Source organism: Clytia hemisphaerica, unplaced genomic scaffold (assembly GCF_902728285.1).
Source record: "Clytia hemisphaerica strain Z4C2 unplaced genomic scaffold, Clytia hemisphaerica genome assembly, whole genome shotgun sequence".
NCBI lineage: Eukaryota > Metazoa > Cnidaria > Hydrozoa > Leptothecata > Clytiidae > Clytia > Clytia hemisphaerica.
The window spans coordinates 186079-213224 of NW_027104154.1; the positions used below are offsets into that span (position 1 = coordinate 186079).

A 27146-nucleotide genomic window follows, 5' to 3' on the forward strand; every position below is an offset into this window, starting at 1 on the left:
GTGATGTTTTGCATCTTCGACTGTGATCGAAAATATTGCTTGTATACCAAGTTCCTTTGCTTTGGAAGTTATAAATTCATTACATTGTGATTGGTTGGATTTACACATAAGATGTATTACTACCGGACAATCTTTGTCGTTTCTCAAAAGAGTCTTCAAAATCGATCTTCCATCACTAATATATTCAGCATCGTGGTAAAGCACCTGATTTTCAACAGGAATTCCGGTTTCTTTTTCAATAAATTCTTTCAAACCAATAACAGTACAATCATTAGTCCTTGGATACCATTGAGTTATTTCACGATATTGACTTCCATCATTTTCTCCTTTATAGGTATTCAATACTTGAACGTAAGGCAAGCGCCGACAGAAACTCACCCTCCCATCATAATGAATATTCATTACTTCAGATTCTGGTTGACTCAACAGGCCGACATAAACAACAAAATCTTTATCAAATAGACGATATCGGCTTAACGAATTCTCCCCGAATGATTACCCATGATGCATTGCGCAAAAAAATTCAGTAAGTCAATATAGTCCGTGAATTTTTTTGCGCAATGCATCATGGGTAATCATTCGGGGAGAATTTCGTTAAGCCGATATCGTCTATTGTCCTGCAATCGACATATGGTATAGCCATGTTTTGGTACTTTCAATAATAACTTCATTGGTGTAAGGTTTACAGTAAAAGTAAACTCTACCCAATGGAAATCCACTCAAATATTGTCCATCGTTCTTGAAATTGGTGAACGAACACAGCCAAGGTCTTACACAGTTCCTTTGGTACGTAACAATAGGCTTCTGCTCATCGTTAACAAGCACACGAATTCGGGGTAAGTTTATAACATACTTCTTACTCGAACAAGAGTATGAATTGCTCTGAAAATTCGTCTTTTCCCCATTTGCGTTATAATTGATTCGAAATAATGCACAATACACAGTACTGGTTGAACTCGAATCCACTGTCCTCCGCTCACTTATTATATTCTCTTCGTCAAGTAGAACTTCAAAGTCGTCACCAGATCTTAAGTAAAAGACTGCCTCTACATTTTTGGTTGTATTTTTCAGCAGTTCTCGTTTTATTTCTTTTACTGTTGTCGGACCAACATATGAAATATGCGATATAGTCTGTTCTGACTTTACATCAATAATTTCCAAAGAATATTTTTCACGAAACGCCATCTTCCCAATTGAGAAAAATTTGGAAAGCTCTACCTACGAGCTCTGTTAAAGTTCATTGAAAATGGTATACATTCCCTTCTCGTCAAACTTGCTTGTATTCCATGAAAACTAAACTTCCTACTAAAAAAAACACTAATTGATTTCCTTTTGTAATTATAAATTGCATTGTAATCACATCTTTAAAATTATACTCCCTTTATGTTGTACACTCTTTTTTATAAGAATAATATGCATTTGCTGAGGGTAAAAGTTTTCTAATTGAAAGGCCTATTACTTTTACCCTGAAAGCCCTTAAATCGATATTACTATGAAGTCATTCTTGTTAAAAAAAACATGTACACTATGGTACGTGTAAAAACGTCAACATCATCTTTGTCAACACATTGCTGATTTTGTAGGTTCTCTTTAAATATCCCTCCAAAAGAATAACATTTTTTGCTGAGAAAATCTGTTATGTTTTCTTCCCAATTCAAGGTAATATCAAATTCTTTCAGTAAATAAAACGAGATACATCACCGCTATAACCGCAAGCTTTTTATGTTACATACAACTTTGAGTAAATGATGGCAATCTTCAGTGAAAGTGAAAGTGAAAGTGGTTTTCGCTTACACAAAGCATATACTTATAGAACTACTAGACAAATCTTACCATGGCTGCATCGAGTGCAATTTTGTTCGTTCGATCGTATGATAATACTTCATTATAATCTAATAAACAAATACAACCATTATGAACATACTGTATAAACAAATTGCTTCATTAAAAATGCCATTAAAAGGTAAATCTTACTAAAATGAAACATTAAAAAAACATTCACTGCTGTTCTAAACAATACTGGTTTTCAGGTTTAAGAAAGAATTGTGCCTTGAGATGATAATAAATCCTTATGGATATAAGTTCTCGAGTGGCTTGACTGATTTTTTGACTTGAATGATTAATAGAAGGAGAAAAAGAGTGAACCTTTGAGTGCTTCATCCAGTTTATCGGTAGTTTCATATATTTGAGCTCTTCTGATTCTGGCTTTCGTATAGTGCTCATCACACGTCAATGCTATAAAGGAAATATAAAAAAATCAAATTTTTACAAACATTAATTAACATGTTCACTGACGAGCCCTTTTTAGAAATAGAAAATTTTCAACTCTACTACAAATATATTCGTTGTCGGCAGCGTTAATAAAAGTAGCCGGCGAGGCGACCTTTTTTTCCGATGTGTTCTGAGATCATATTTCAGCTAGACATTTTGATCTGTTCTGATCAGATCTTCGAAAATTAATCAGCTAGAAATGATGACGTGTTCTGACGAGCCAGGGGTATAATAAAGGTCATCTAACGTGTTCTTGTTGTCTAGGTAACCCTAGAAAGCTTCAGAACACATCTCTAAAGGAGACAGGGGTATAATCAAGAGAAAATTGATTCAATCTTGTTGCCTGGTAACCCTAGAAATTTTCAAACACATCTTTCGTGGAGAAAAACAAAAATCTTACAAGTTTATCTTGGCAAACTGTTTTTCCTAGATTTTAGAGCAATCAAATCATAAAGTAGTGATAAAGTTTAGGAAGACAAAATAGTGCGATAAAGGTTTCCTAGAAATCAGAACACATCATTTGTATAAAAAATTGAAAGGTCATAATATTTGGTCTCCTAGAAAATAAGAACACATATTTCTAAAAAATCTCTTCGCCGGCTGCTTCTGGCGTTAACGAGGCCTCGTGATATTATTTACAAAATCAGGCATTGAATAAGGAGGATACAACTGTATGCTAAAATAAAATTACAACGCCTGTTGGGAAGATAATTTCGAAGAACCTATTCAAAATTAAAATACCTTGGGTACAATCTTCTATTCCTTTTTCGCTTTCATCCTAACAAAAGAAAATATCTTTATAATCCGATCACTTTCATTCTATATAACACCGATTTGGAAGGCTTGACAGTTAGCAGTTAGAGCTTGTATTCGATAAATTTACATACCGTATCGGCCCTTTTTACGCCGGCCCTAATTTAACACCGGTTCCTTTTACACCAGTCCTAATTCCGCCACAGCCTAGGTTTGGGCTTACGCCAATTAGGGCCGTAAATAATGCCAAAACTTGTAAAAATCGCTATTCAGGCTTCAAATCAGTGATTATTAACTAAATTTTGGCCCTTTTTACGCCGGCCCTTTTAACACCGGCCCTTATTACGCCAGGAGCCCAAAAATAACGCCAATAAGGGCCGGCGTAAAAAGGGCCGATAAGGTAATTGTTTTACCATTTGCTAATAATTAAATCAGTCCCAATTGGAGAACTTGGTGCAACCTTGGTGCAACGTGTAAAAAAGCAGGAAAACCAAAATATCAGAAAGATCCACTACATCTTTTATTTGAGAGAAATAAATAAAAAAAAATTCAAGACTTTATGAGGATTTTAGAGCTAATTTCTTTGAATAAGTAACTCTTGAATCTCTTACCGTTTTCATATGGCAGGCAGCACGATTCGAATACAAAATAGCCAATGTTTTTGAAAAACATTTTGGACAAGTTTGCAAGCCTTGAGTGTACAGACCAACTGCTTTTTCGTATTCTGAAATAAACAAAACATAGGACGATTGGAAATAACCCAGCTGGCACACAACGTTGTTTCGATGTCCATCTGACATCCTTAACGCCCAAGATATAACGTTTGATTAACGTTAAAACAACGTTGTGTGCCAGCTGGGAAAAGCGATCTCAAAGTTATATTAAAAATGCTTCAAATCTCTTATTTTACAGCCCACAGTCTTTTTCAGAGTAAGTATTTTGAATGTAAATTTTCTCTCAAATCTCCCCCTATTGACCTTGTTTGTTAATAATTATTTGACACTAACTTAAGCCAGAGTAACCTCAGTTAGGGTATCAAGATTATACCTGCATTTTTGAAAAGGACATTTCCTTCGTCTTTTAAAGTGATCGCTTCCTTGTGTTTTTGCTGCAAGATAACGAAAATTTGTTGACAATAAATAATGAATGAATTCTTAATTTCACAATAACCAAAAACATGCTCTGAATGTACATAGTAATTAATGAGATTTTGAAGCAAACTAAAAATGTTGTTCCACCATTTAATGAGAATCCAAGGCTAATTTTATTCAGTTAAAAAAAGGACTAATAAAAGAAAAGCAATCTTAAATTCTTTATAGTAGTAGGGGGGAATTTGTTCGATTTTCTGAGGTCGCTCTATTGTTTTGGTCAAAGCACTTGTTATACATTTTTGGAAAGCTAAGGGGTAGGGGAATCAAAAGAACTTAGTTCCAATTTTTTTTCGGACACTTTGGTGTGATTTTCGGACAAATGTGACGGTCTCAGGCAAAAATCATAGGATCAAAAATTAATGAAAATTTTAGCTTGAGAAAACGGAGACCTGTTGTATATTTTTGGAAAGCTCTCAAAAAATTAAGATTAGAGATATATTGCGAGTATAGGTGATTTCGGTACCTAACTCGAGATATTGAGCTTCAACAAGCGCAAAATCTGGACAAAACAGCTGTTTCTGGCTGAAAAACACTTTTTTTAAGGGTTAAACCAAAACAATCGGGCAATTTTACAAAATGCCCTCTACTATAATTTGAAGGTTTTGTTGAATCAGCGGCGGATCTGAGGGGGTTCAAATGGTTCAGCTGAACCACCCCAACCCTTTTAGTAAATAAAAAAACAAAGACCCTTTCTTCAAGTGAAGTCTAGTTTTCTGATCGGAACTGATTTTTCTTTTTGGTCATATCTTGATATTATTTTACCAGGGGATGTGGCGTGCGTTTCCGTGGTGCACGCGACAAACTTAGCTTTTTCCGCGCTAAAAAATCTTTAGGTTATGTGTGTACGGCGTAGCTAGCTTTCCCGCGCTGTAAAAAATCTTTGTTATGACTTTTTTTTTGCGGGATTAATATCTAGCTGTGTTCTGTGCTAGGAAAATCTTTGATTTTGAACCTGGTTCAGAGAATGCATCCAGTGAAATGGCAAATTTGAGGTGGTTCAAGGAAATTTCTCGAAAATACGAGACCGACTGTTTTGAGCGTAAAAGATTTTCCTACAAAAATAACTTTCAGTCGCATATCGTTGCCGGCAAAATATTGAATGATTTGAAGGGTAGCTATTCGTACGGCAAACGACCTCACTTCTTTGCAAGCGTTCAATGCAGTGTTTTAAAGAAAGGAATTGAAGTCCTGAAAAGTGGTAATAATCAGGCAATTACTTATCTTTTTGAGGACATTTTTGGTTCAATTTAATCAGTAAATTTGAGAATCACACAACAATATCAATCAATGTATGATGATTTTGACAAAGACTCTGTGTGATGGAATTTTCATCTGCTTTTGTTTGATGTGGTGAAGAGTGATAAAAGAAAAAGACTTTCATTCCGAGGAAACATTTTTGTTTTGGTTTATCTTTAGAGGAAAAGCATTCATACCAGCAAAAACAAAACTTAAATCAATTTTGCTTGATAAATGAAGTTTGGAATTTATTTATGGGAAAGGACTTATTTGTGAATATTTGGTGGAAGTTTATTGTGTCTTGAATATAATCACGAATTTACGTTTGGCTCTTCTCCCATCATCGGGCATCAGGAATATCACGGGGAAAAATCTACCTAGCTACATATGGATACGTTTCGAGAGGTTCTTCTCCCATCATTGGACATTGATGAATTTCACATTGGCATTGCTACGTTTCGAGAGATTCTTCTCCCATCATTGTACATTGATGAATTTCACGTATGGAAAAAAAAGCTAGCTAGCTTTATTTTTGAAAACTATTATAGAAAAACAAAACAAAATTTGTTTTATAACAGAGACTGGAAGAAAGGTTAGGGAACAATATTTTAGTAATTTGATTGAATTTGGTTGAAGAATGAAATTTCTGGAAAGGTGAACCTTCATGCATGCTTCAAGATAATGTGATGCGAGGAAATATTTTTGGTTTCGTCATGTCATAAGAAGAGAGTTCATACCACTTTATACTTGCAAAACAAAACTAAGATTACTTTTACGTGATCATATGAAAATGTGGTGTACTTTTATACAAAAAGAGACATTGGTGACCTCTGAAAAATTACCCTCTTGTGCTTAATTGTAGATGGACATTTTGCAATTTTTTGGAAAAAATCACCCAATTAGCATTTTGTAATGACCTCCAATTTATAAAATTTTCCTGATAAAGTGCCAAACCTTTATTTTCCTTGGGGTTTTTGGGAAAATCACCCCAAAATCAGTTAATAATGATCTCCCCCCCATTTTATGGATTTTCTCTGAGAGTACTGCCCCTGCATCTTCCACCCCCTACAAGTAAGCATAAAAGAGTACGGTTGAATGCAGAATTTATGAAATGATATATAACAACAATCTCTACCAAAAGAATTATAAACAACACTCCATACAATTGTGAAAGTTGAAAAAGTGCTTTCCTACAGATTGTTGATGATTACTGTTAGTACCTTTAATAATGCTAAAGAACATCAAACTTTTAACTTTTTACTTTGAATGTAAAAAGTACTTTTTTATGAGATTATTCATCTAATTTGAGAGCTAGAATTTCTTGAGTCTATTTGCACATAAAACACATTATATCAGTACTCATGGTGTACTCCACTTTTTGGCAATCTTTTATTTTTCCATCTTAAGAATATTGTATTCCCTATGTATGTATATATTATATAAATAATCTCCTTTATTTTTTAACTTGATCACTGTTTTCAAAATATTATCCATTTCTGGTTTTATAATGTAAACATACTCAACATGAAAAGTTTTTGCTTGATTGTCAGCCAATTAATTCGCTACAAAGAAATTCCATAAAAAAATGGTTATAAGAATAAATTATCGAACTTTTTTACAATGTTTTAAATATTCACGAAATGAAACTGAAGAGTGTAAAGTATTTAATATTATAAATTGGCTTATTTTTTCTTCAAACTTTTCTTCAAAACCAATTATTTGCTCTTTTATCCATGGCTTTCTCAAAAACATTTTCTGCAAGAACCATGAATATATAAAAGAATATACACCAAACAAGCAGTTCTGAGCATGCTCTGGGTGTCTGTTTTATCAAAATAAAAGGTCAAACCAAAGAAATATAAGAAATATAATACTAACTATATTTCTGTTTTATGAACGTTTTGCGTGATAAAGATTGAAAAGAAGAAACTAGATGTGCGCAGTTGCAGTTAGGGAATTTCCCAATGTATATATAAATATCACCACAAACGATTATTACACGTTCAGCCTCTGGCTGTTCAAGCCGGGACAAAGAAAAAAGGCCTACCACCCTCCTTTCAACGCATGGGACCATTCAAAAAGTACGTACGCTCGAGAGGGGGGTAATCCCAAAAGCGTACGAGGGGGAGGGGGGTCCTTGAGGAGAAGTACGTACGCTCGTAATTTTTCCTAAACTTTTTTTTTGAGAGAAAAACGCAATATTTTCACATCAAAGAATGGTTTTTGCGATTGTTATTTTCATTTCTCCTTTGGTATTTTTGTTCATCTTAAAGATTCTTTTAATTTCTTGAGACTTTGTTATAAATACGATTGGATACCTACAATCAAGGTCATAATATATTGAGAATTTTGGCTATTTTAACGTTTTTCAAGATTTAAAGTTCTGGCGAGAAAGTCGATTTTTGGCTATCTTTTTAATTTAATCGAATATTTCAATTTGGGAGGGGTTGGCAGACTTCCAGGCTATATTCTGAGTCTTATTGGACTATTTTTGAACTTTTGGATCCTCAGAGTCTTAAGTCTCATGTTAAAACTCAGAGTTAAAACTCTACCCTTCCAACCTACTTTATATCACTTACAAATCGATTGTGGTTCAAAAACTTCCCGGTGGATTTCCCTTTTTCTCAAATATTATGACCTTGATTGTACATATTCTACTGTTACAAGAGTTACAAGTTTCGACTTTGGTTAGGGGGTGTACTAAAAAGCGTACGTACGTTGAAGGGGAGGGGGTACACATAAAGCGTACAAGGGGGAGGGGGAGTCAAAAATTTGCCTTTTTCGAGCGTACATACTTTTTGAATGGTCCCCCGCTGAGGCCTATGTTTGGAGTTCATAGGTAATGGGAACTGCAGACGTGCAGGCGCTCATCAACGTCCCCCATGTTGAATGGAAAAAATGTGACACCGCCCAAACAGGGCGGGTGCAAAATTTACGCCCAAAACGTTTGTTCCGAAAAAAAATTTTTGAAAAGAGATTTTTGAACCCCCTCAAAAAAATCCCAGATCCGCCTCTGCTGAATGGTACGATGATGCTGAATCGTCAATATATCACAAGCGCTCACGCATTGGCACTAGCCTGACATTAGTATGCGCATGCATAAGTAAAAACAAGTGTGACAAGATTAGAAAAAGTTCTTGAATTCAATTATTTAATAAAAACACATTTCTCATACAAAGGAGCCTTCAATGATATTCTTTCGAATGTTTTTTTATGCATGTAATAAATAGAACGTTTTAGATCAAAACATTCGATTGTAAATTTGTTTGAAATCGACTTTGCTATTTTTTGTTTACAAAAACAACAGAATGTGAGGTCACATACGAGGTCACATCTCGAAACAACTTTCGATCTTTCATTTTGCTTGGAGGTGATCGTTGCGTAAAAATGTAGCTTTTATCTATCTGACTCATCATTGAGGTGCCACCCTTTCTATCACTTCCTTTTACCCCCCAAATGTTATCTTTAAAGAACATTATTCTCTTATTTTGATCTTATAATCAACCCTTCAAATATACCTCTTTGACTTCTTCGGAGAGAATTTCTTCAATTTCTTCTTCCTTTGATTCCGCAACCTCTGTATTTTGTTCTCCATTTTGTTCAATCTTTAGAGAAGGATCGTCGCTTGGATTTACTGGTGTGTTTAGTTCAATCGGTTCATCAGTTATATGTGTCGATTGTAAATCTTCAGTGACTTGATCAAAGGGTTTTTCATTTGGAATTTCTATTTCCTCCATTGTTGTGTTTGTATTTGAAAAATATTTTTAATGCTGAAATAAACAAGATGAATACCATCAGAGAACCAAATTCTTTCAAACTGGGTATCTGTTGCTAGCATGCCCCAAAACTAGTTACATTCAACATTTATATGAGAAAAGAATCTCATCCAGCTGGGTTTTAAAAATAGTAAATGAATCATTTCCGTCATTTTTGGCCTGAAAGAAATATTCCTCGAAAATCGGACTTGGTCATATTTCAGGCATTGCTAATTTACATCTTTGTGCAAAAATTCAGAAAAAACTAATAATGAAATCTTGAGATAATGCCAAAATACTGGTTTTTCCGAAAATTAGTCTCCGTCACATTTTGGGCATTACTTTTTTGCACCTTTTGTGCCAAAAATCAGATAAAAATAATGAGCCAACATCGAGAAAAGCTGGTAACAGAGAAATGAACGGACAAACGTACGGACATAGGTTAATTTATAGGACCTCCAAGTAGGTCCAAAAGAATTTTAAAATCAGAAGGCAGCCTGCAAAGTACACATTTGCAAACTCAAATAACGCCCGGATATAAAATAATTTATCGGGTCTGGATTAATAAACAACTAGGAAGACCAAGCTGTAAAAGCATCAAAACTAACTATATTAAAAGGGCCCAATACACGGGGCAATATTACGCTATTATGTGAAAAATAATCGACACAAGGTTATTTAATATCACCTTGTCGTGTAAGTGATTCAACAATAGATAAAACGTTTATTCGAGATGAAAATGTGACGTCTGTCGTTTATTGTTTGAATATATTTGGCTAGAAAGATTCAGCTACGATGATAACAAAAGACCTATTGTTTCAACAAAATGTAAGCAAAGCATCATTCAACAAGTGTGCAATTTTTCTCCTGCTATCATTGTCGAGTAATCAGTTTTCCATTATCGTAATGTCTATCAACGCTTACTTAAAGATAATATTAAAACATAAAAATTCTAAAATTAAGCATTAAAGTCAGCCGTATAAATGAGTATTATTTTTAGCATTATCTTATCATCTTATTGCTCTGTGTAATGGGACCTTAACAACTTGGGCTGTCTGTAAATAATTGTTTGGTGTCTATCCCCGACAGACCCTGATTTATAATGAAAAAGCCCTAGTTTGCCAAATGGATTGGAAATCCAGTAAATCATTTTTTTCCTAATTTTAAGGTCGAATTTTCATTTGGGAGTAAAGGGAGGAAAAAAGACAAATTAGCTGAAGCAAGTGAACCAGATAAAATGCAACCAATCAATTGATACTTAAATCCCAGATTGAATCGAATTGCAAACTTCTACAGTATACTTGATCGGTTCAGTCGTAATTGAACTGCATTCAGTTGTTCCTCACTACATGTTCAATCAAAATAGAACCTTTGTATTAAAAAAGTTACACTTTTTTTGAAAGAACAACCACTTTTGTCCACTCTTTCATTAACGTATGGCTCTAAACCTTTAGACAAAATACACAGAAAATAATAGACTTTGTATATAATGCACTTTTGAGTTTACCTAATGTTAAATAAATAATAAGAAGGTCAAAAAACAGCTTTTTGAAATTTGCAAGAAATTCAGTAAACATACTTTTCAAATTTAGTATTTATATCAAGCAACCACTGGAAACCATCATATACAACTTTTTTATTTTTCCATCTTTCTAGAAAATGTTCATGAAATAAAAATCTACTGTTTTTTCCACCTGCAATACTTTTGTCAAAATGGGGCACCATAACGAATATTTATGAGGCACGCTTTACCCCTTTTCAGCATTGGGAGATAAAGGGTTCTTCAATAAGTGATATCTGTTTTGAAATTTTGCTGCTTTGGTTGGTCAGGTATTTGATGGCAATGCAAGTTTCCCTCCCCACTGACAGCTTGAAAAATACTGTCGTGTGTTTTGCTTTTGATACAAAAAAGCTCTCAGTCTCACATTCTTTTTACGCCCCCTGACAGTTGACAATTAGGCTAGGCTAGACTTACTTCTTTTCTCTTTTCTATTCCAACAATAAAATTGTGGACACATAATACACATTGACAGAAGTATTCCCCAAGCAACTTTTGTATGGAAATCTGCAATAAAAACGAAAGTGGTCTCTTCTTCTCAGTTGCTTCAGTAATTTGCTCCATCAGAAAATTTCAAGCAGTGAGATTGCCGTGTGTGATGAAAGTTAATGACTAGCCCTACTTTTCCGCACTAATTGCTTTTTAGCACCTTGGATAACAAGTAGTCATTTAACTTTATTGGTTTCAATCGTTGATTCTAAGGGATGAATTTTTTCTTATCTTAATAAAAGGATCAATATCACAATGATTGGATAATAAAACATTTGGCACTTATTTGCGATTGAACAAAATAAAACAATCTAAATATTTTCCCGGCAGTTAGTAGAAGTACTTTGATATGTGAAGCGTCTTTACGTCACATAGAACAAAAGAAAATAGCAAAAGAACAAAGGAATTGCCTATAGCCACCATTTTGCAACCATGGGGAGTCGCGATTTTATGGAAATGGGAATCCTCCTACCGAATAGAGCATCTTCTGAAAATTTCATTCTTCCCCAAATACGAAAATGAAAAAGGAAGAAGTGTTTGTTTTCATGATCGTCTTTTTAATCTGCCATAAAGTGTTATAAAATTCCTTAGAAAGACACATTCTCCTGTACGAGCATGAATCTGGTAATGTCACCCAAATAGGTGAAAAAATTCGAAAAAATAAAGCTTTGAATTTCACTTTTATTCCTGGATAATCTTTTTATTAATAACGACTTCAATTTTCAGAAAACATAAATATCAGGGCTTAATCAAACTGGCTTGGCTCAGAAATTTGACCTAGAGTAGTTATAATCCTGGGGGGGATGATGATGGATGATGGGTATGTGCGGACGGTAAGGGTCGGTTTTTTCACCTTTCAAAGTCTCTCTAAGGGTTGGAAAAATCAGAAAGTTTTAAATTAGTCTCTCTAAGGGTCGGAAAATTCAGGATTTTTAGGAAATTTTTTGATTTCCAAAATTCAAAAAGTCTCTCTAAGGGTCACCTATTCAGCAAAAATCAGTCTCTTTAAGGGTTGGTTTTCGGAGGTCCCGTCTGCACATACCCCTCATTCGCAAACCCTAGTACCCCCCCCCCAGGTTATAATCAGACAAATTCGGCAAAAAACTCTTTGTACTGTAGTTTACACTTCATTTGAGATAAAATATACATAATCTAATACCAGGGATTTTTCCAAGCACCAAGCAATGCCTCCGTTTGTACTTTCAAATTGAGTTTTTAACAAAGGCGTAAGCCACGATATCAGAGGCTGGGAGCGCCTTGAGCCCCCCTGTGGGTCCAGGGCTAGCCCTGGTGGGGGGTTCAGAGAGCTGAGCATATTTTTGTCTTAACTAGCACTTTAAAACGGGTAAAATTGAATGAATTTATAGAATTTATCAATGAACTCAATTTGAATTGAGTTTAATGCCACCGTCTAACGGGGGCATTTGGGTGCTTGGAAAAAACACTGAATACTTGTCTTAGATTTCAGTCCATGGCTAATATATTAAGCTGCATTGAAAAGCAATTTTTATCGTCCAGTATGACATTCAAATTCTGACACTTTTTCCAGAAGAAAATCTGAAATACTAAAAAAAATATTCCCATAAAATTTGACTTCATGAAAAAAACAACTGGCTATGATCAGTTTAAAACTTCATTCTAGATTTGAAGGACTCATTATAATATAAGCTTTCAAAAAAACCAAAAGTTTGCTATGTTTCGGTTGATCAAAAAAAAAATTTGAAAATGAAACCTTGTTGGTTGCGGACATAACTTTTTGTCGAATTTACTTTAAAATCAGCAATAAACATTTAACTGAGTAATTCTTTGGCTTTTAATACTTTGCTGTATATACTTGAACCAAAACTTTCAAAATCATTGAAATTTGTTGTCTTGAAAGGTCTTTGTAACTATGATTTCCTAAAAATTGAAGATTTATCTGTAAAAGAGAATCCGGAATCATATGGCAGCAATAAAAAATATGTTCCATTCGGGTCCTAAAACATCTTCAAATCGGTTGGTCGGTCAGTGGTAAATTTTGTCGGATTTTTAAGATCTAGTAAAATCCCGATGAATCAAGTTGGCAATCAACAGAATCTTATGCTACCATCTTTAATTTGCCAAACTAAATGTGCGCGCGCATGTGTTAACCTTTAAAGCGGCCCTTATTTTCGGCCCCCAGGGTATTGGCCCTACCGCGTTGCTGACTTTTGACATGAAAATTTCAATAAGGGTACATGAAAAAACTTGAACGGGACTCAATATGGGTTAAGTCACAAGTGTTTCAACCGGTATTCCAACGAAGCCATATTTTGGTTTGTACAGAAATTTTGCCCGCTCAAATCTAAACAACAAAATGATCAATCTCACTAAAGCAAAACATTGCAGCCACGGCATTTCCCTGGATAGAAATTCTGGTCACGTGACCATCCGTGATTTTAGACCAATGAAAACGTTTCTCTTCCCCGGATTAAAGTTGTGTCTACACTAACACGCGGGAATTAGCTAGAAAAAGAGAGAAAAAAACTGGGGGTCATATTAAATGTTTCTCCTTTCTTGCGGCAAACATAAAAGACTTTAAGAGGCCATTTATTTAAGAAAGGGGTGTTATATAATAAATAAATTATGTGAGTATGAGATTTAAGGTAAGAAGTTCATTAACAATTTTATTTTGAAGTTTGTTTTTAAAAACAAAACCCCAGTGCTAGATGATAATCTCATTTTCTTAACTTATGGACCCATTTGGAAGTCTTTGTAATACAGATCATTTGGCAGTGTAGTTGTAGCCTATACAAGAATTTGAATCTAAAGTCTGAAGTCGTAACTCCTTGCCAGTGACCCCGCAGAGAAATTTTTAGTTGGCAGACACTGACTTTAGGTTGGTTTGCTTGGAAATCATTTTATTTTGAAATGTAATCTTCACTTTAGATGAATACTTTATTTATTTGGATTCATGAAAGGTTCAAGGTTTGTTTACTTTTTATTTCAAATTATTTCATTGATTTATTGAGCTGCAATAGCTGATTGAAATACGTAGATTTTTGATAGTTATCAGCGTGGGCTTGGCCGCCATTTTGAATTTCGATTTTTTCTCTCCTGTACTCGGCAATTTAGAGGTATAGTCATCTGGGGTAATAACGGGACACTTAAAATGACGGGGTAAAAACGGGACACCCAAAATAAAGAACAAAGACTTAAAAGGATGAACTCAAATTTATGCCCCTTAAAAGATCATTTATAAGGCTGTAAAAAAAATCCATACTTTGATCAGCTTCATTCCTCTACATCAGAATACACCACGATGTTTCTTGGTGGTTGAAAACGTCGATTTTTCATTTCTAGAACGCTTTTTTCTCGACTTAGAATAAACGCCGTACTAAATGCAGGCGCTACATGTTTGGGTCATCGAGACTAGTAAACAACCCTATTTTGACCTGCCCAAAGTCGCAAGTTTGTACAGGGCGCCGTTTTTGAAAAAAAGGTGTCCCGTATTTACCCCGTGAAGATTTTTCTATGTTGGGGTAATAACGGGACGCGTCCCGTATTTACCCCAGTCTATATTTGGCGCGCTGGGGTAATCACGGGACGCCGTTTCACGCATGTCTAAGCCTCGTTTTGGTAGAGAGCATGTGTGTGGTCTGAAAATACGATGTCTGTCATTTCTTTCAGAAGATTGTGGTTGAAGAAGAGGGGGAACTTTGTGTGTCAAAAAGTTGAAATAATTGCTTATCTAAACCTTCTCTCTTTTTCCTAGCAATAAAAAGTAATACAAAAAGTAAAAGTACATAGATACAAATGCCGCGGAATCCAAAACCTCGCCCGAATCGCCACGAGAAGGCATTGGAAGATGCTATTGCCGAGAGGAAGACACTTGGCACATCTTATCGGGATTTGGCCAATAAGTATAATGTGCCGAAATCAACGATCGAAAGGCACATTAATAGTAATATTGGAAATCGAGGAAGGAAACCTGTAAGTCAATTTTTTTTTTTAACTGATTCACTACATACCTTAAGTTAATACCTACCTCGGCCTTTTTGGTGATTAATTTTTATGATTGCTAGTCGTGACAAGCTGTGTTTTTATCTCGATTCTCAGGTTTTTGATGTAAAAGAAACAGCGGACTTGGTCGAAACAATTGTTACCTTTGCCGACATTGGCTTCGGAATGACCTCCAAAGACATTGGCGAGCTAGTATGTTCTTACGTGGATTACAACGACCACGTAAGAGGGAAAAAGGCATTTAACTTCAAAGGACGGAAAGGCTACCCTGGCCCCGATTGGCTCGAAAATTTTGTGAAAGCAAATAACCTCTCGGCGAAGCAAGCCACAACATTGAGCACAGCACGCTACAATGCGACAAAAAATCCGTTTGTGATCAACCATTTTTATGACTTATTGGAAGACACCATAAAAAAGCTTAAGATCGAGGACAAGCCTCACTTGATCTGGAACTGTGATGAATCCGGTCTCCCCCATGAGCCAAGCAAATTGAAAATCATCTCAAGAAAAGGTCAAAAGACATTACTGGTGAGAGGTTCTCTTATTTCAAACATATACATATTTCAATACAAAATTAAAACTCTATATAATTTTTAAGATATGTAATGCTTGAAAACACATGAATCTTTTGTTCGGCCTCGAGAATTTCGACGTCTTTTCGTGTGCGACGCTGCTCCTGCTTCTGCTTCTGGTTCTCTGAAAAGGAAATAAAAACAAAAATTTAATAAAAAAATATTTCTTTATAGGTGAATCCTGGAGCTGACCGTGAAAACACAACCGTAATGGCTGCAGTTTCAGCGACTGGACAAAAACTGCCCCCGATGATCGTGTTTGAAGGTGTCCACGTTCAAACTACTTGGCGACCGAATCTTCCCAAGGATCATGAAAATTATCCTTGGCTCTACGCCAACAAATCAGGCTGGATGGACTCGAGTACGTTCTATCGCTGGTTTGAGGAATGGGAATCGAAAACCCGCACTTATGATGAAGATGGTAATTTGGAGCCACGTTTGCTAATATATGATGGCCACCTATCTCACATCTGGTACGGAACGATCGAGTTGGCGCGTAAACAAAAATGTTTCGATTATCAAACTACCAGCCCATACAACCGACTTGCTTCAACCACTTGACGTGTCAGTTTTCAAGTCCCTGAAGAACCACTGGGCCGACATGCTGTTCAGTCGACTTAAAACCACAAGAAATCGCTTATCCAAAGCCGAGTTCTCAAATGCCCTTTGTGATTTGGATTGTTGGAGCAAAGCATTTTCAAAGTCGAATATCACAAACGGCTTTCGAGGATGTGGTATCTTCCCTCCTAACCGAGAGCAGTACCCAACCAATCGCTTTCACCCTCACCTGAAATCTCGATACGATCTGTGGGTTGCGGAAGGTAAACCTGAATTATCAGCGGAAGAACTGGATGCACTACTAAATGTCGCAAAGAAAGACGACGAAATGAAAGAACAAGAAGAAAACGAATCAACGCCAAACACACCAACGGCACTAGCAGAACTCAATCGTAATGGCGTCAAAGGAAAAATCATTTCGTTCTTTGTTCCTGACGAAGACCCAACAGCCATGGAGCGTATCGACACCCCACCTTCATCGTCTCAAACGAACACACCCGACTCTAACAAGAAATCGTTCAAAGAAGTTGCGTTAAAGGGGGTAGAAGCTATGCAAAACAACACGCCGAAGTCTTCCAAAGCTCCCGAAACCGTAAAACGTAAGCGAGTCAACCCGATGAGTGAGTTAGTAACTAGCGATGAAAAGTTCCAAAAAATCATTGATGAAGAGAATGCAAAAGAGGCAAAAAAGAACGCTAAAGAGGCGAAGAAGAAGGAAAAGGAGGAAAAGAAGATCGAAGCTAACAAAGAAAACGCAAAGACGAAGAAAAGAAGTGCAGCCAAACGTAAATTAAGTTCGAGCGAGTCAGAAGGTGAGTGGATTGACCAAGACACCGACGACGAGAGTGATTCTGAAAACCGACCCGAGCACAATGATCAATGCCTTTTCCCACCATCAAACGATCTCGATGGATATCGTTATTTGAAGGATGTATGGGAAGATTTTAATCCTCCTAACGAGGAAAAGGAGCTTCTCGGGAAAGTGGTCGCCTTTATCTTCTACGATATCAAACAGAAACCGCATCTGTTTGTAGGAAAGATCATTCGACGTTTTATGGTAGATGATAAAGGTCCAGTGAATCACATTGAAATTGTTAGTTTTAAGAAAGCCGCTACATCTACGTCCACGATCCTGGAGGAAACCCCTGACCACCTTCAAAAAGATCAGGAACTATGTAAGATACATAACATTATCTCTGCCCCTCTAGAGGCTAAAATCATGTCTGGACCGACCGGGCGCGGATCAGGGAAATGGAATATACCAACTTATCCATTAGTTGTAAAAACCTTCCAAATGGTCAAAGATTTAAAACGACAGGAGGAATATGAACGATTGTTTCCAATTACCACCTCTAAATAATAAGATGACTGACTACTTGTTCTTTTTGAGCTTCTATTGCACGAGATGAAATAGTTACTTACCAAGAAACTTTGATGTATATATCGATAGCTCATAAACTTTCTTTATCTTTTTTCCTGAAGCAAAAAAAACAAAAAAAAACAAATTAGCATTAATGATATACTGGTGGTCTTTTAATATCTTCCCGATCCCGATCCCGATCTTAAGTCAAATGCCTGATTCCGCCTAAACTGCTTAAGAATTCTCTTTTCTAGGCGATCCTTATATCTAATATATGCATTAAAGACCCTCATTTGTGACATTAAGAAAGTGTTAAGACGTATTTTAGATACCTATCAGCATTTAATCAAAGTTTAGTTCATGTCCCGTTTTTACCCCACTGGGCAGAAAACAACGAGGGGTAAATACGGGACGCGTCCCGTTTTTACCCCGGGGGTGTCCCGTTTTTACCCCAAAATCCGGGGTAATTACGGGACGCATATCCGTGAATATTTTGCGAAAACTAAAAGTCATAATTTTAAACCATTAAGAGGGTTGATAGATGACCATTAGAGGGAGTTGCTGGCCAAAAATCATGATTGTAGCTTTTGAAGTTCCTGAGATATGGAAAGGTTCGTCGATTTCGTCCCGTTTTTACCCCAGATGACGATAGTTCGTAATACGCGATTTGGCTTACGCTTGTGAAGTAAACAAAAAATAATGATTCAAAGATAGGGTGGTCAGGCCAAAATTTTCCCCTCAAATTTTGAAAACCAAACTAATTTTATTTGAAAGTCCTTACCTTTGTGAGAAAAATAAGGGGTCATTTGTTAAAATTGGTTAAGTAGTTCCAAAGTTATTCCATTTTCAAACCACAAAAAACCACCTTTTCAAAGAATCGCCTCCTTACACCACGCCAGCAAGAAATAATTTTCGGAAGCACCAAAATCGCGCCAAAAATGGCGGATGAAATCTAGTCTTCCGTGTGGCGGGGCGTGAGGAGTTTTGCTGGCGCGGTCTGAAAATCGGCCCGATGACTGTTAAACTTTAGCCTATCGCTAATGAGCTGGAAATGATAGCTAAAAACAAATTTTACCAATGAAAAGCTGAAACCCTTAGCTTTCCAACCATATATGGTAGCCCTGATAAAAATTTCAGGAAAGTGTCGAAAAATCGAAATTTCTTCTTTTTTCTCGATTTAAAGACGGCCCGTAGATTATCGAAAAGGCTACCACGTGACAAACTAAGGTACTATCTTTCCCCCGTTTTATAAAAAAAACCGCGAGTCTATAACTAATCCAGCTCATTAGCGATAGCCATTTGAAAAATGGTGGTCAAGGTAGACGGTGGTGCCACGAATTCCGAGTCGCCATTTTTTCACCTTGATGTCTAATAAATGGTATATCTTTTTATTGAAGGTAGGTAATGGGATGGGGTTTTTTTCTTTGTTTTCTCTGATAAATTCTGAGTATTAAAAAAAAAGAATGAACAAGTTTGGAGTTGTTAAGGATAAGTTATGATGGATGGAATGTTCTAATTTTAATTTTCGACTTTTTCCACGCAAAAAATCCCGACGAGTGCGCACCCTATCAAAGACATACCTCGTTCGCCCGTGCCCGCCATTATGGGAAAGATCCGAACCTGCGAACAGCGCCCAAAAAATCCTGACGATTTTACCGACTTTCCGAATCGGGTTTTCTTGTAAATAAACAGTCGGTTGGACGACCCCAACGCAACATATTTTTGATTGAGCGGTCATCGAAAAAATGCTCTGTTCGCATCGCAACAGACGTGTTAAAAATTTTAGCGGGCGGACGGGCGGTTGGGCTGGTGGTAACGCAAGCAAAACAATTTTTCGATGGTCGTCAGAAAATCAGCGGAAAATTTGATGCGGGTGGGTGACGCGAATAGAACAATTTTTCGATGACCGTGCCGCCTATATCATTTTTTGTCATAATCTAATTTTAAAAGTTAAATTTTGAGCTTGATGTTATAAAGTGATAGTTGATTTTTTCTCAAAAGATTTCTAGTTCTTGAGTTATGACAGAATAATCGAACATGTCCATTTTGTCAAAAAATGTTGTGTGGGGACAGCGTGGATATAAAAAAGCAGCGTGGCCTGGTGGTGGAAAAGTGAAAGGTTAAACAAAGTGTTAGAAGTGTTAAGGTGGTAGTCTACCGCCAGATTTCAAAAGTCAAAAAATCACATTTTTTGCAATAACTCAAGAACTTCTTTACATTTCGTAATGAAATTTTCAGGAAATGTATATCAACTATTAGCATTTCTAAAAATAAAAAAAAATTCTAAAAATAACCAAAGACGGGGGTAAAATCAGCCAGGGGGTAAAATACTTTATTTTGCTTGTGTCAGGTTTTCTGAATAGTCGGCTTGACCTATGAAGTTAGTTTTTTTTTTAAATGACTAATATTTAGAAAAGGTCTAGAATGAGTGAAAAAAAAAATTGAAATTTTTTTCCAGGGGGTAAGAAACTGAAAAAAACGCTTTTTTGAGATTAAAAATCAGGAAACCAATTTTAAAACTTTTTAATCCATTCATTCAATACACAATCATGTAAGGAAACTTCCCTGAAAATTTCAAGTCTGTAGCTACTCTCAATCCTAAGATATTTCTGACAAGGTGAATGCAAACCCCCGGAAACGCGTTTTGAGAAAATCAAAGAAAAAGGCAAAAGTCTGCAAAAATGGGTATTATTTTAAGTTGGAAAGCTCTTTTCAAAAAATTTCTTCACTGAATACTCATCCAACCAGTCAGGTTTCGAAAGTTAAAGTAAAACATTTCACAAAAATTGATAAAATATCCAAAAATTAACAAAAACATGTTGCGCTAAAGTCATGTATACATAGCAAAGTTTGCGGTAATCTTGCGATAACATCAAATTTGGGTGAAAACAGCCACATAAGTGTGTCAAAATGTTCATTGAAAGTCCAGCATAACTCTCTGTAGGCATGAAAACTTTTTGTGTGCATATTTTTATTCACATAGACTAGATGACAATGAGCAATGAGCTGGCTTCTTGACCGAAGGAAGGCTGTTATGAGTGGCGGGTGTCAGATGAGAATGTGCGTCTCCAGAAGTTAGGTCCAGTTCATTATAATGCACATTTCCATCTCTGTTACATCATGTTGTGCTTGGAAATATTTCAGTTACATTTAAATCCACTACAAAACATTATGTGAGCCACCAAAAAGCACACACCGCCTCTCACCGCCTATATGCTCCTCAAAACAAAATGGCGGCAACTTAAATGTTTTTCGTAGAAATCCAGCAACATAACCAATGTACAGCAACTTTATGGCTTCTGTAGAGTCTATTCTTCATTTAAACAAATCATTTCCATCAAAGAAATTAAGTTTTGATCTAAAACCTGCCAAGAAATCTGCAGAATCATGCTAAAACAGCTTGCTTTTCAGCTTGTTTTGATGTGTTACACTACTGAAGCTACCATCTTTAATTTTAAGGATGACGTAATGCCACGGAAAATAATATTTTGACGCCCGAAAAGGGCGTAAAAAGAGCTTTCTTTTGGCGTATCACATTGCTATGTTTCGGCCGAGATTGAAAAAATAAGTCCTTAGCAACGGGATTTTTTCCGTTGCTAGGGCAATTTTTCAAGCACCCAGCAGGACAAAAATGCTCACTGCGACCTGAAAAATAAAGATATCTCTCTGAAATTTCCAGGGGATGTTCAGAAAGACCTAAGGATCTCAAAACACCCAAAAACCAAAATTCGACAATTTTTTCGATGATTATCCATTTCTCGGTAGACTACCACCTTAAACATTTTAAACCAGATTAAAACATCAATACAATAAAATATCAAATGTTCAGAACTAAAAAATGAAAAAAAAAACAGATGAAAAAGTTTGATAGACAAAACTAATACTTACAGCAAACTGGAACTTTCACAATTTTCAGGATCTTCTCCTACTTTTTGTACATATACAATGATCCAAGAGCAGCCACCGGCAGATTTTTTTGAAATATCTGTTCCTTTTTTCTAGGAGAGTAAATTTTATGGATAAATCTAGGAGAGACTTTCCTCAAAACACCTAGGTAAAATCCAGGGGTCGCCTTGCCTTAAAGACATCTGTTCTTAAAATCCAGGAGCACATTTTAAGGAAAAACACATAAAATTTTCCAGCGGACAATCTGTTCGAAAAATCCAGGAGCTAAATTGTGAAAAACACAACCAGATGCCAGATTTTTTTTCCAGGGAGCTTCATAATTTTCATTTCTTTTTAATTTTCTAGGAGCATTTTAACTTTCTTAGAGAATAGCTGTTTTATTTTTCCAGGAGCATAATATTTCTATAGAACAGATATACATTTTCCAGGATTCCCATTTTTTTCCAGAACAGATGATATAATCCAGGAGAGCCCAGGATACAGAACAGATAGTTTTTTCCAGGAGAAAGGGACCTCAAGAACAGATATTTCATACATCCTAGCCGGTGGCTGCTCTTGATGATCAATTTGATCCAAGTCAGATGGTGGATTTTCGGTTCTAAATTCTTCTGACCTTCAATTCAAACTGACACTCTACTGAACGACTCAACGCAGGTCGGTTTCAAGAGTTGCACCCATACCGAAGGGCTAGATGTCGTGCTTTTTTTATGAGCGGGGATTCGGCTCATAAATGCCGCTCGGTCCACAATATTAGTCGTGGGTTCGGATCGCTGACTTTCGAGGGTTGTCGTGGGTCGGGGCGGTGCCCTTTGAGGGTCATCGTACGACCAGAGGAAGTCAAAAACCCTCATCCCACAAAACAGTCACATCACTACTCCCAACGACCTCCTGGTCCGACGACGACTTTCGAAGGGCGCTGCTCCGATCGACCCACGACAACCTTCGAAAGTCGGCGACCCGACCCAAGGCAACCTTCAAAAGTCGGTGACCCAACCCACGACGATTAGTCCAGACCGGAAAAATCCCAATGAAGTATAAGCCCGAAGGGCTAGAAGCAAATCTTCTCAGTAGAATTTGTTATCTCTGGCACCCAGATGTTGAAATTTTTATTTTTAGGTTTACAGCCCGGGGGGGGGGGCACTGGGTTTACGGACTGACGGTATGTGCGGGCCAAAAATTGGCTTTTAAAATTGCACCCTTACAGTGCAGCAAAAATCAGTGAAAATCATACCCTTACAGTGCATTTTCCCCAAAATTTTCTATCCTTTTCGTCCAAAAAATGATCAAAATTCTAGCATTTTTGGTCAAAATATCTAGATTTTTCAAAAATTTTCTGAAATTTCTACCCTTACAGTGCATCTCTAGTTTTTCCGACCCTTACAGCGCATTTTAAACATACTGGAAAAGGTACCCTTAGGACCCGCACATACCCGTCGGTCTTTTTGCCCAGCTGCCCCCCCCCCCGGGGTTTACAGGCAAGGGCTGTTGAACCCGACTGAGGATGCGGCACATAAGGTCGACTATCATTCCTCTCCGATGGGATATTGGCCCGCTCCCTTTAGAGCTTTAGCGTGGGCAATCCGCCAATCCGCCAATCCGCCATCGGAATATCAGATAATAGAATTTGAAGCCAACAAATCCTACCGCGGCGCCTCGCCTGGTTTTTACACAAATGGCAGATTGGAACTAACATTTACCACTAAATTTCGAAAGAAATATCATTCGAATCGAAAACAAAGGAATTGCTAAATTCAGTCTGTCGTCAAAAATACGGCGCCTATTTCAAGGCTTCCCTTTTTCTTGCCTGAGAAAGGTTAGAGATTCGATTCTAGCCCTTCGGGCTTATTTATACTTCCTTGGAAAATCCTACCTAGAGGTCACACGACATTACTATGGAATTTCAGCGCTTGACCAATCAGAAGCTTTCACGACTTATTGAAAACAATAACAGTTTCTTTGCGATAACCGATATTTACTTTTTTTTAGCTTGGAAGAGCTTAAAGCACGACATCTAGCCCTTCGGGCCTTACAGTAATGTAGAAATCTGTGATTGCACCGAAGTCATTTTGTGTCAAAGAATTTTCAACCAAGGTTTCTATACCGTAAAAAGCACAGGCCAAAATTATATATTCCAAGATCTTGGATGAAGTTCAAAGTTGATGTTTTTATTCCCGTCGTTGAAAACACAACTTAAAAATGTCATCAAGGCGGCAATCACATCACAAATATCTTCGTTTCGCGTCCCGACCGACTCTCAAAAATTGAGTACAATTGAGTCGGTGAGTCGGTAAATTTGTTGGACTTTTTCTCTCCTTCGTTCAAAAATTTTATTATTGCCAATTTTTTGCGAGTGATTACTAGCACATTCGCGGCATTTTGACTTTGTTTATCATTACATGTGCCATTTTTGGTCGGAGGTCACAGTGTTCATAAGGTCATGATTTGAAACCACCCATAACACGCGGTTGTTTTGGCTGCTGACTGGCTGGTAGTGTTTCCTTCAAGAATACACTCCAAAAATGGATGATGGAGGTAAGAAAACCCGAAAATTTTTACGACCGACCGACCGACCGACCGACCGACCGACCGACCGACCGACCGACCCGACCGACTCACTTTTTAGACCCAACGAGGACGCAAAATGAAGATATTTATTATTTCCATTCCATCAAAGTAACATTACACATCATGTAACAGATTTCTTTCGAAATAAAATCATTTCAATTACATTTGGAGGTTTCTGGGGAATTCGTAAATAGTAACCTGCTTACTGATACCGTCTGCTAGACATTAATATGGTAATATTTGCTCTTCATCTTTGATTCTTTCTACAGTGATTAGATTGACACATGCGCGATAAAATTTCTATTATTGGTCCTCAGAGGTTGATTATATTCTTTGAAAACTCAACCTCTGATACTCAGGGTAAGGTTTCTACTGTGACCCACATATTTATAAAGCACGAAACCGAAGGGCTAGATGGGGTGGCTTTGGCCTAAAAGTGTGTCGTAGTTAGGTAGGAAATCCTATCTAGGTCACGTGAACTCAATAAGCGAATTAAACCAAAATTTGAGAAAAAAATTCTACTGTTGTATAGTGCAGTAGCCGTTCTACATTAGTAATTATTCAATGGCTGTTTTTTGCCTACAGGAGAGGCATATAATTTATGTTAACCAGCCAGCTACACGCTTTTTTTATAAGAATACACTTTATAAGAATGTCCATGATGAAAATGGCCAAAAAAACTAAGAATATGCTAAGAATATCACCATCATGGAATTTGGGTACTGAAGCTAAGAATGCCATTTTAAGAGCATTTTCAATTATAAATTATAAATTATCCTCAAGTACTACGGCTCACTCCTTTTACAAAAGTGCCATTTTATGCTTGAGACGTATGTACTAAATGTTAAATCTAGTATGAATTAGGGTCCTAAACTAAGAATGTACTGTAAGAATATTTTAGGATGATTTTCCCAAAAAAGTTAAGAATATCCATGATGAAATGGATTTACACCATTCTTATAAAAAAGAAGCGTGTATGGTGTGTTTTTAATCGTTCTTGATTAATGAAAACACTCTTGGCGAATGCTTTCGCAAGTTGTCCGTCTTTCGTAAATCCAAGAACTTAAGAGCAAATTGTTTACCACGAGTATCACAGCTCTGAAAACTTGAGCTTTGGTACCCAGGGTACAAATTCTTATTTTAGATTTTGATTTTTATAGTGTTAATTTTTTGACCATTAACAACTTGGCTAGTTTTAAATATGTGTAATACCTATTCAATGGCGTGTAGGTAAGTGGTGTTGTGAAATAGACATTAAGAGTTCAAGGGTATTTTGACTAACTTTTTTGTTTATGCTCATAAGTGGTTTCGGGCTTTGAAATTGATAAGAACCTTTATTTGTGTTTGCCGACCATAAATCTAAAATCGATACGGAAAGAATCACGTGTGCACCTCACTGGTGATTGGATCGTGGTGTTCTTTGATTGGTTCCCGTGATGATTCCATTGTGTATCACGATGACAGTTATCATCATAAATCAAATATCCATGAGGGAAATTTTCATTATAGTAAAAATATTTTGAAAAATTATTTTAAAAATAATCGTCTTCTACATTGCCTAAAAGAATGGCTATTAGCATACTATCAAGCATAGTAGAACCTCCAATTAGCGGACACTCTAAAAGGCGGACACCTCTGATTAGCGGACAAAATATTTTTCCCCGGTCGTTTCCTAGTCAAATCCTTATAAAAAAGTTTCCAAAAGTTGGACACTCAGCAGACACCTCCATTTAGTGGACAAAAACTTTTGCACAGAATGGTCAAAAACCTGTTTTTTTTCCTCCAATTAGCGGACACCGAGGAAAACATAGTTTCAGACATTAAAATACAAGTAATAAGTGATTTTAAACCAATTACTTCAAGCTTTTTTCGTTTTTTTTTCTCCAAACTTTGCTTACAAAGATTCAGTTTTTCCTTTACCCAGTTGACAAGCTTTCCTGAGCCAGTAAAATAGTAAATGACTGGCACTTCAAGTCCATAGCCACCTCCCATGTTCACTCTTTTGCCAGTTATTTCAGTTGACTGGAGAGTAAGCACCGTGAGTAAATGTGTTAGCGAGTATTTGAATAAAGAATCTGGAATTGAAAAAAACCCAAAATCTGACCTGGAAAGTGAAGACGAGGTTCAAAAAATTGACCCGGAGGAAATCACACCACACTTAATTTTCCTTGACAAACTGAGGCGAGACCAATTTAATTTGTTGTTCTACGGGCAGATCGCTAGAAAAATATGGGTCGGTCGGTCGGTAAAATAAGAATAGATTTTTCATTTATCAGGGTTGGTAAGGTACCGAAAATATTTTCCAAAAAATATCTTGATCAAAAATTTTTTTTTATCTTTGATGAAGATCATAATAAAATTTGAGTCTATGGAATGCTTATCTTCTAAAATTTTCAATTTCTTGAATTAATTTTCAGCTTTATTCAAATTTAATCCTTATAAATAACTAGTGCATAAAATATATTCTATTGGAAATTCAATATTATTATTTTTTTTGATTTTAGCAAAAATAGGGTCGGTCGGGCCCGTAGAGCAACCAATTAAATTGGTCTCGCCAGAGATTAACTTAAAATAACTTAATAATGAGGAAAGGTCTTCTCTATCTTCGACTTGAGGTTGTTAGAATTAACTTATTAACTTTGTTGTCAATTCTAACAAAAAAACAACAAAAAACAATCAAACATTTTTTTAGATAATGGAAGTAACAATTACAGCTATTCAAGCTCTCCCAGCTAGCTCTTTCCCAACCCTGAAGTTGACTTTGTTAATTTTAGTATTTTTAGACTTTTCTTGAACGATTGAAAAAAAAGCAGTTTGTTGTGTTTAATTAAATAACTTTTCTCGAGTCTTTTCATGTTCCGATGTCTTTAGGGAAATGCCTAAAACCATAATTTCATGTTTGCGACCCCCTCGTACGGTTTAATTTCGAAATTTGAGCCTGAAACTCCAAACCCTCCAAAAGGCAGACACCTCTAATTAGTGGACACTAAT

At 36.4% G+C, this 27146-nt stretch overlaps 2 protein-coding genes across 2 annotated transcripts; one reads left to right on the top strand and one right to left on the bottom strand.

Annotated features, from left to right (window-relative positions):
• Window positions 1-1796: 1796 nt before the first annotated feature.
• On the bottom strand, window positions 1797-21625 carry LOC136814091 (tetratricopeptide repeat protein 1-like). Its single transcript, XM_067070594.1, has 7 exons — window positions 21573-21625; window positions 8930-9181; window positions 4072-4132; window positions 3636-3748; window positions 3013-3049; window positions 2146-2235; window positions 1797-1892 (listed from the first exon to the last, which is right to left on the bottom strand). The coding sequence occupies exons 2-7, from the start codon at window positions 9146-9148 to the stop codon at window positions 1819-1821; spliced, it is 594 nt and encodes a 197-aa protein (XP_066926695.1). The 5' UTR covers window positions 9149-9181; window positions 21573-21625; the 3' UTR covers window positions 1797-1818.
• On the top strand, window positions 14942-16327 carry LOC136814059 (uncharacterized). Its single transcript, XM_067070557.1, has 3 exons — window positions 14942-15164; window positions 15291-15722; window positions 15941-16327. The coding sequence occupies exons 1-3, from the start codon at window positions 14988-14990 to the stop codon at window positions 16325-16327; spliced, it is 996 nt and encodes a 331-aa protein (XP_066926658.1). The 5' UTR covers window positions 14942-14987.
• Window positions 21626-27146: the final 5521 nt, after the last annotated feature.

What these genes read in the sequence shown, in the direction of transcription:
- LOC136814091 (XM_067070594.1), bottom strand. Translation starts at nt 9,148, where the DNA reads ATGGAGGAAATAGAAATTCCAAATGAAAAACCCTTTGATCAAGTCACT. An exon ending in CTGCCTGCCATATGAAAACG is followed by an intron (nt 3,050 to 3,635) that starts GTAAGAGATTCA and finishes TTCTTTTGTTAG; the next exon opens with GATGAAAGCGAAAAAGGAAT. An exon ending in AATAGAAGATTGTACCCAAG is followed by an intron (nt 2,236 to 3,012) that starts GTATTTTAATTT and finishes TTTCCTTTATAG; the next exon opens with CATTGACGTGTGATGAGCAC.
- LOC136814059 (XM_067070557.1), top strand. Translation starts at nt 14,988, where the DNA reads ATGCCGCGGAATCCAAAACCTCGCCCGAATCGCCACGAGAAGGCATTG. An exon ending in GAAATCGAGGAAGGAAACCT is followed by an intron (nt 15,165 to 15,290) that starts GTAAGTCAATTT and finishes CTCGATTCTCAG; the next exon opens with GTTTTTGATGTAAAAGAAAC. An exon ending in AAGGTCAAAAGACATTACTG is followed by an intron (nt 15,723 to 15,940) that starts GTGAGAGGTTCT and finishes ATTTCTTTATAG; the next exon opens with GTGAATCCTGGAGCTGACCG.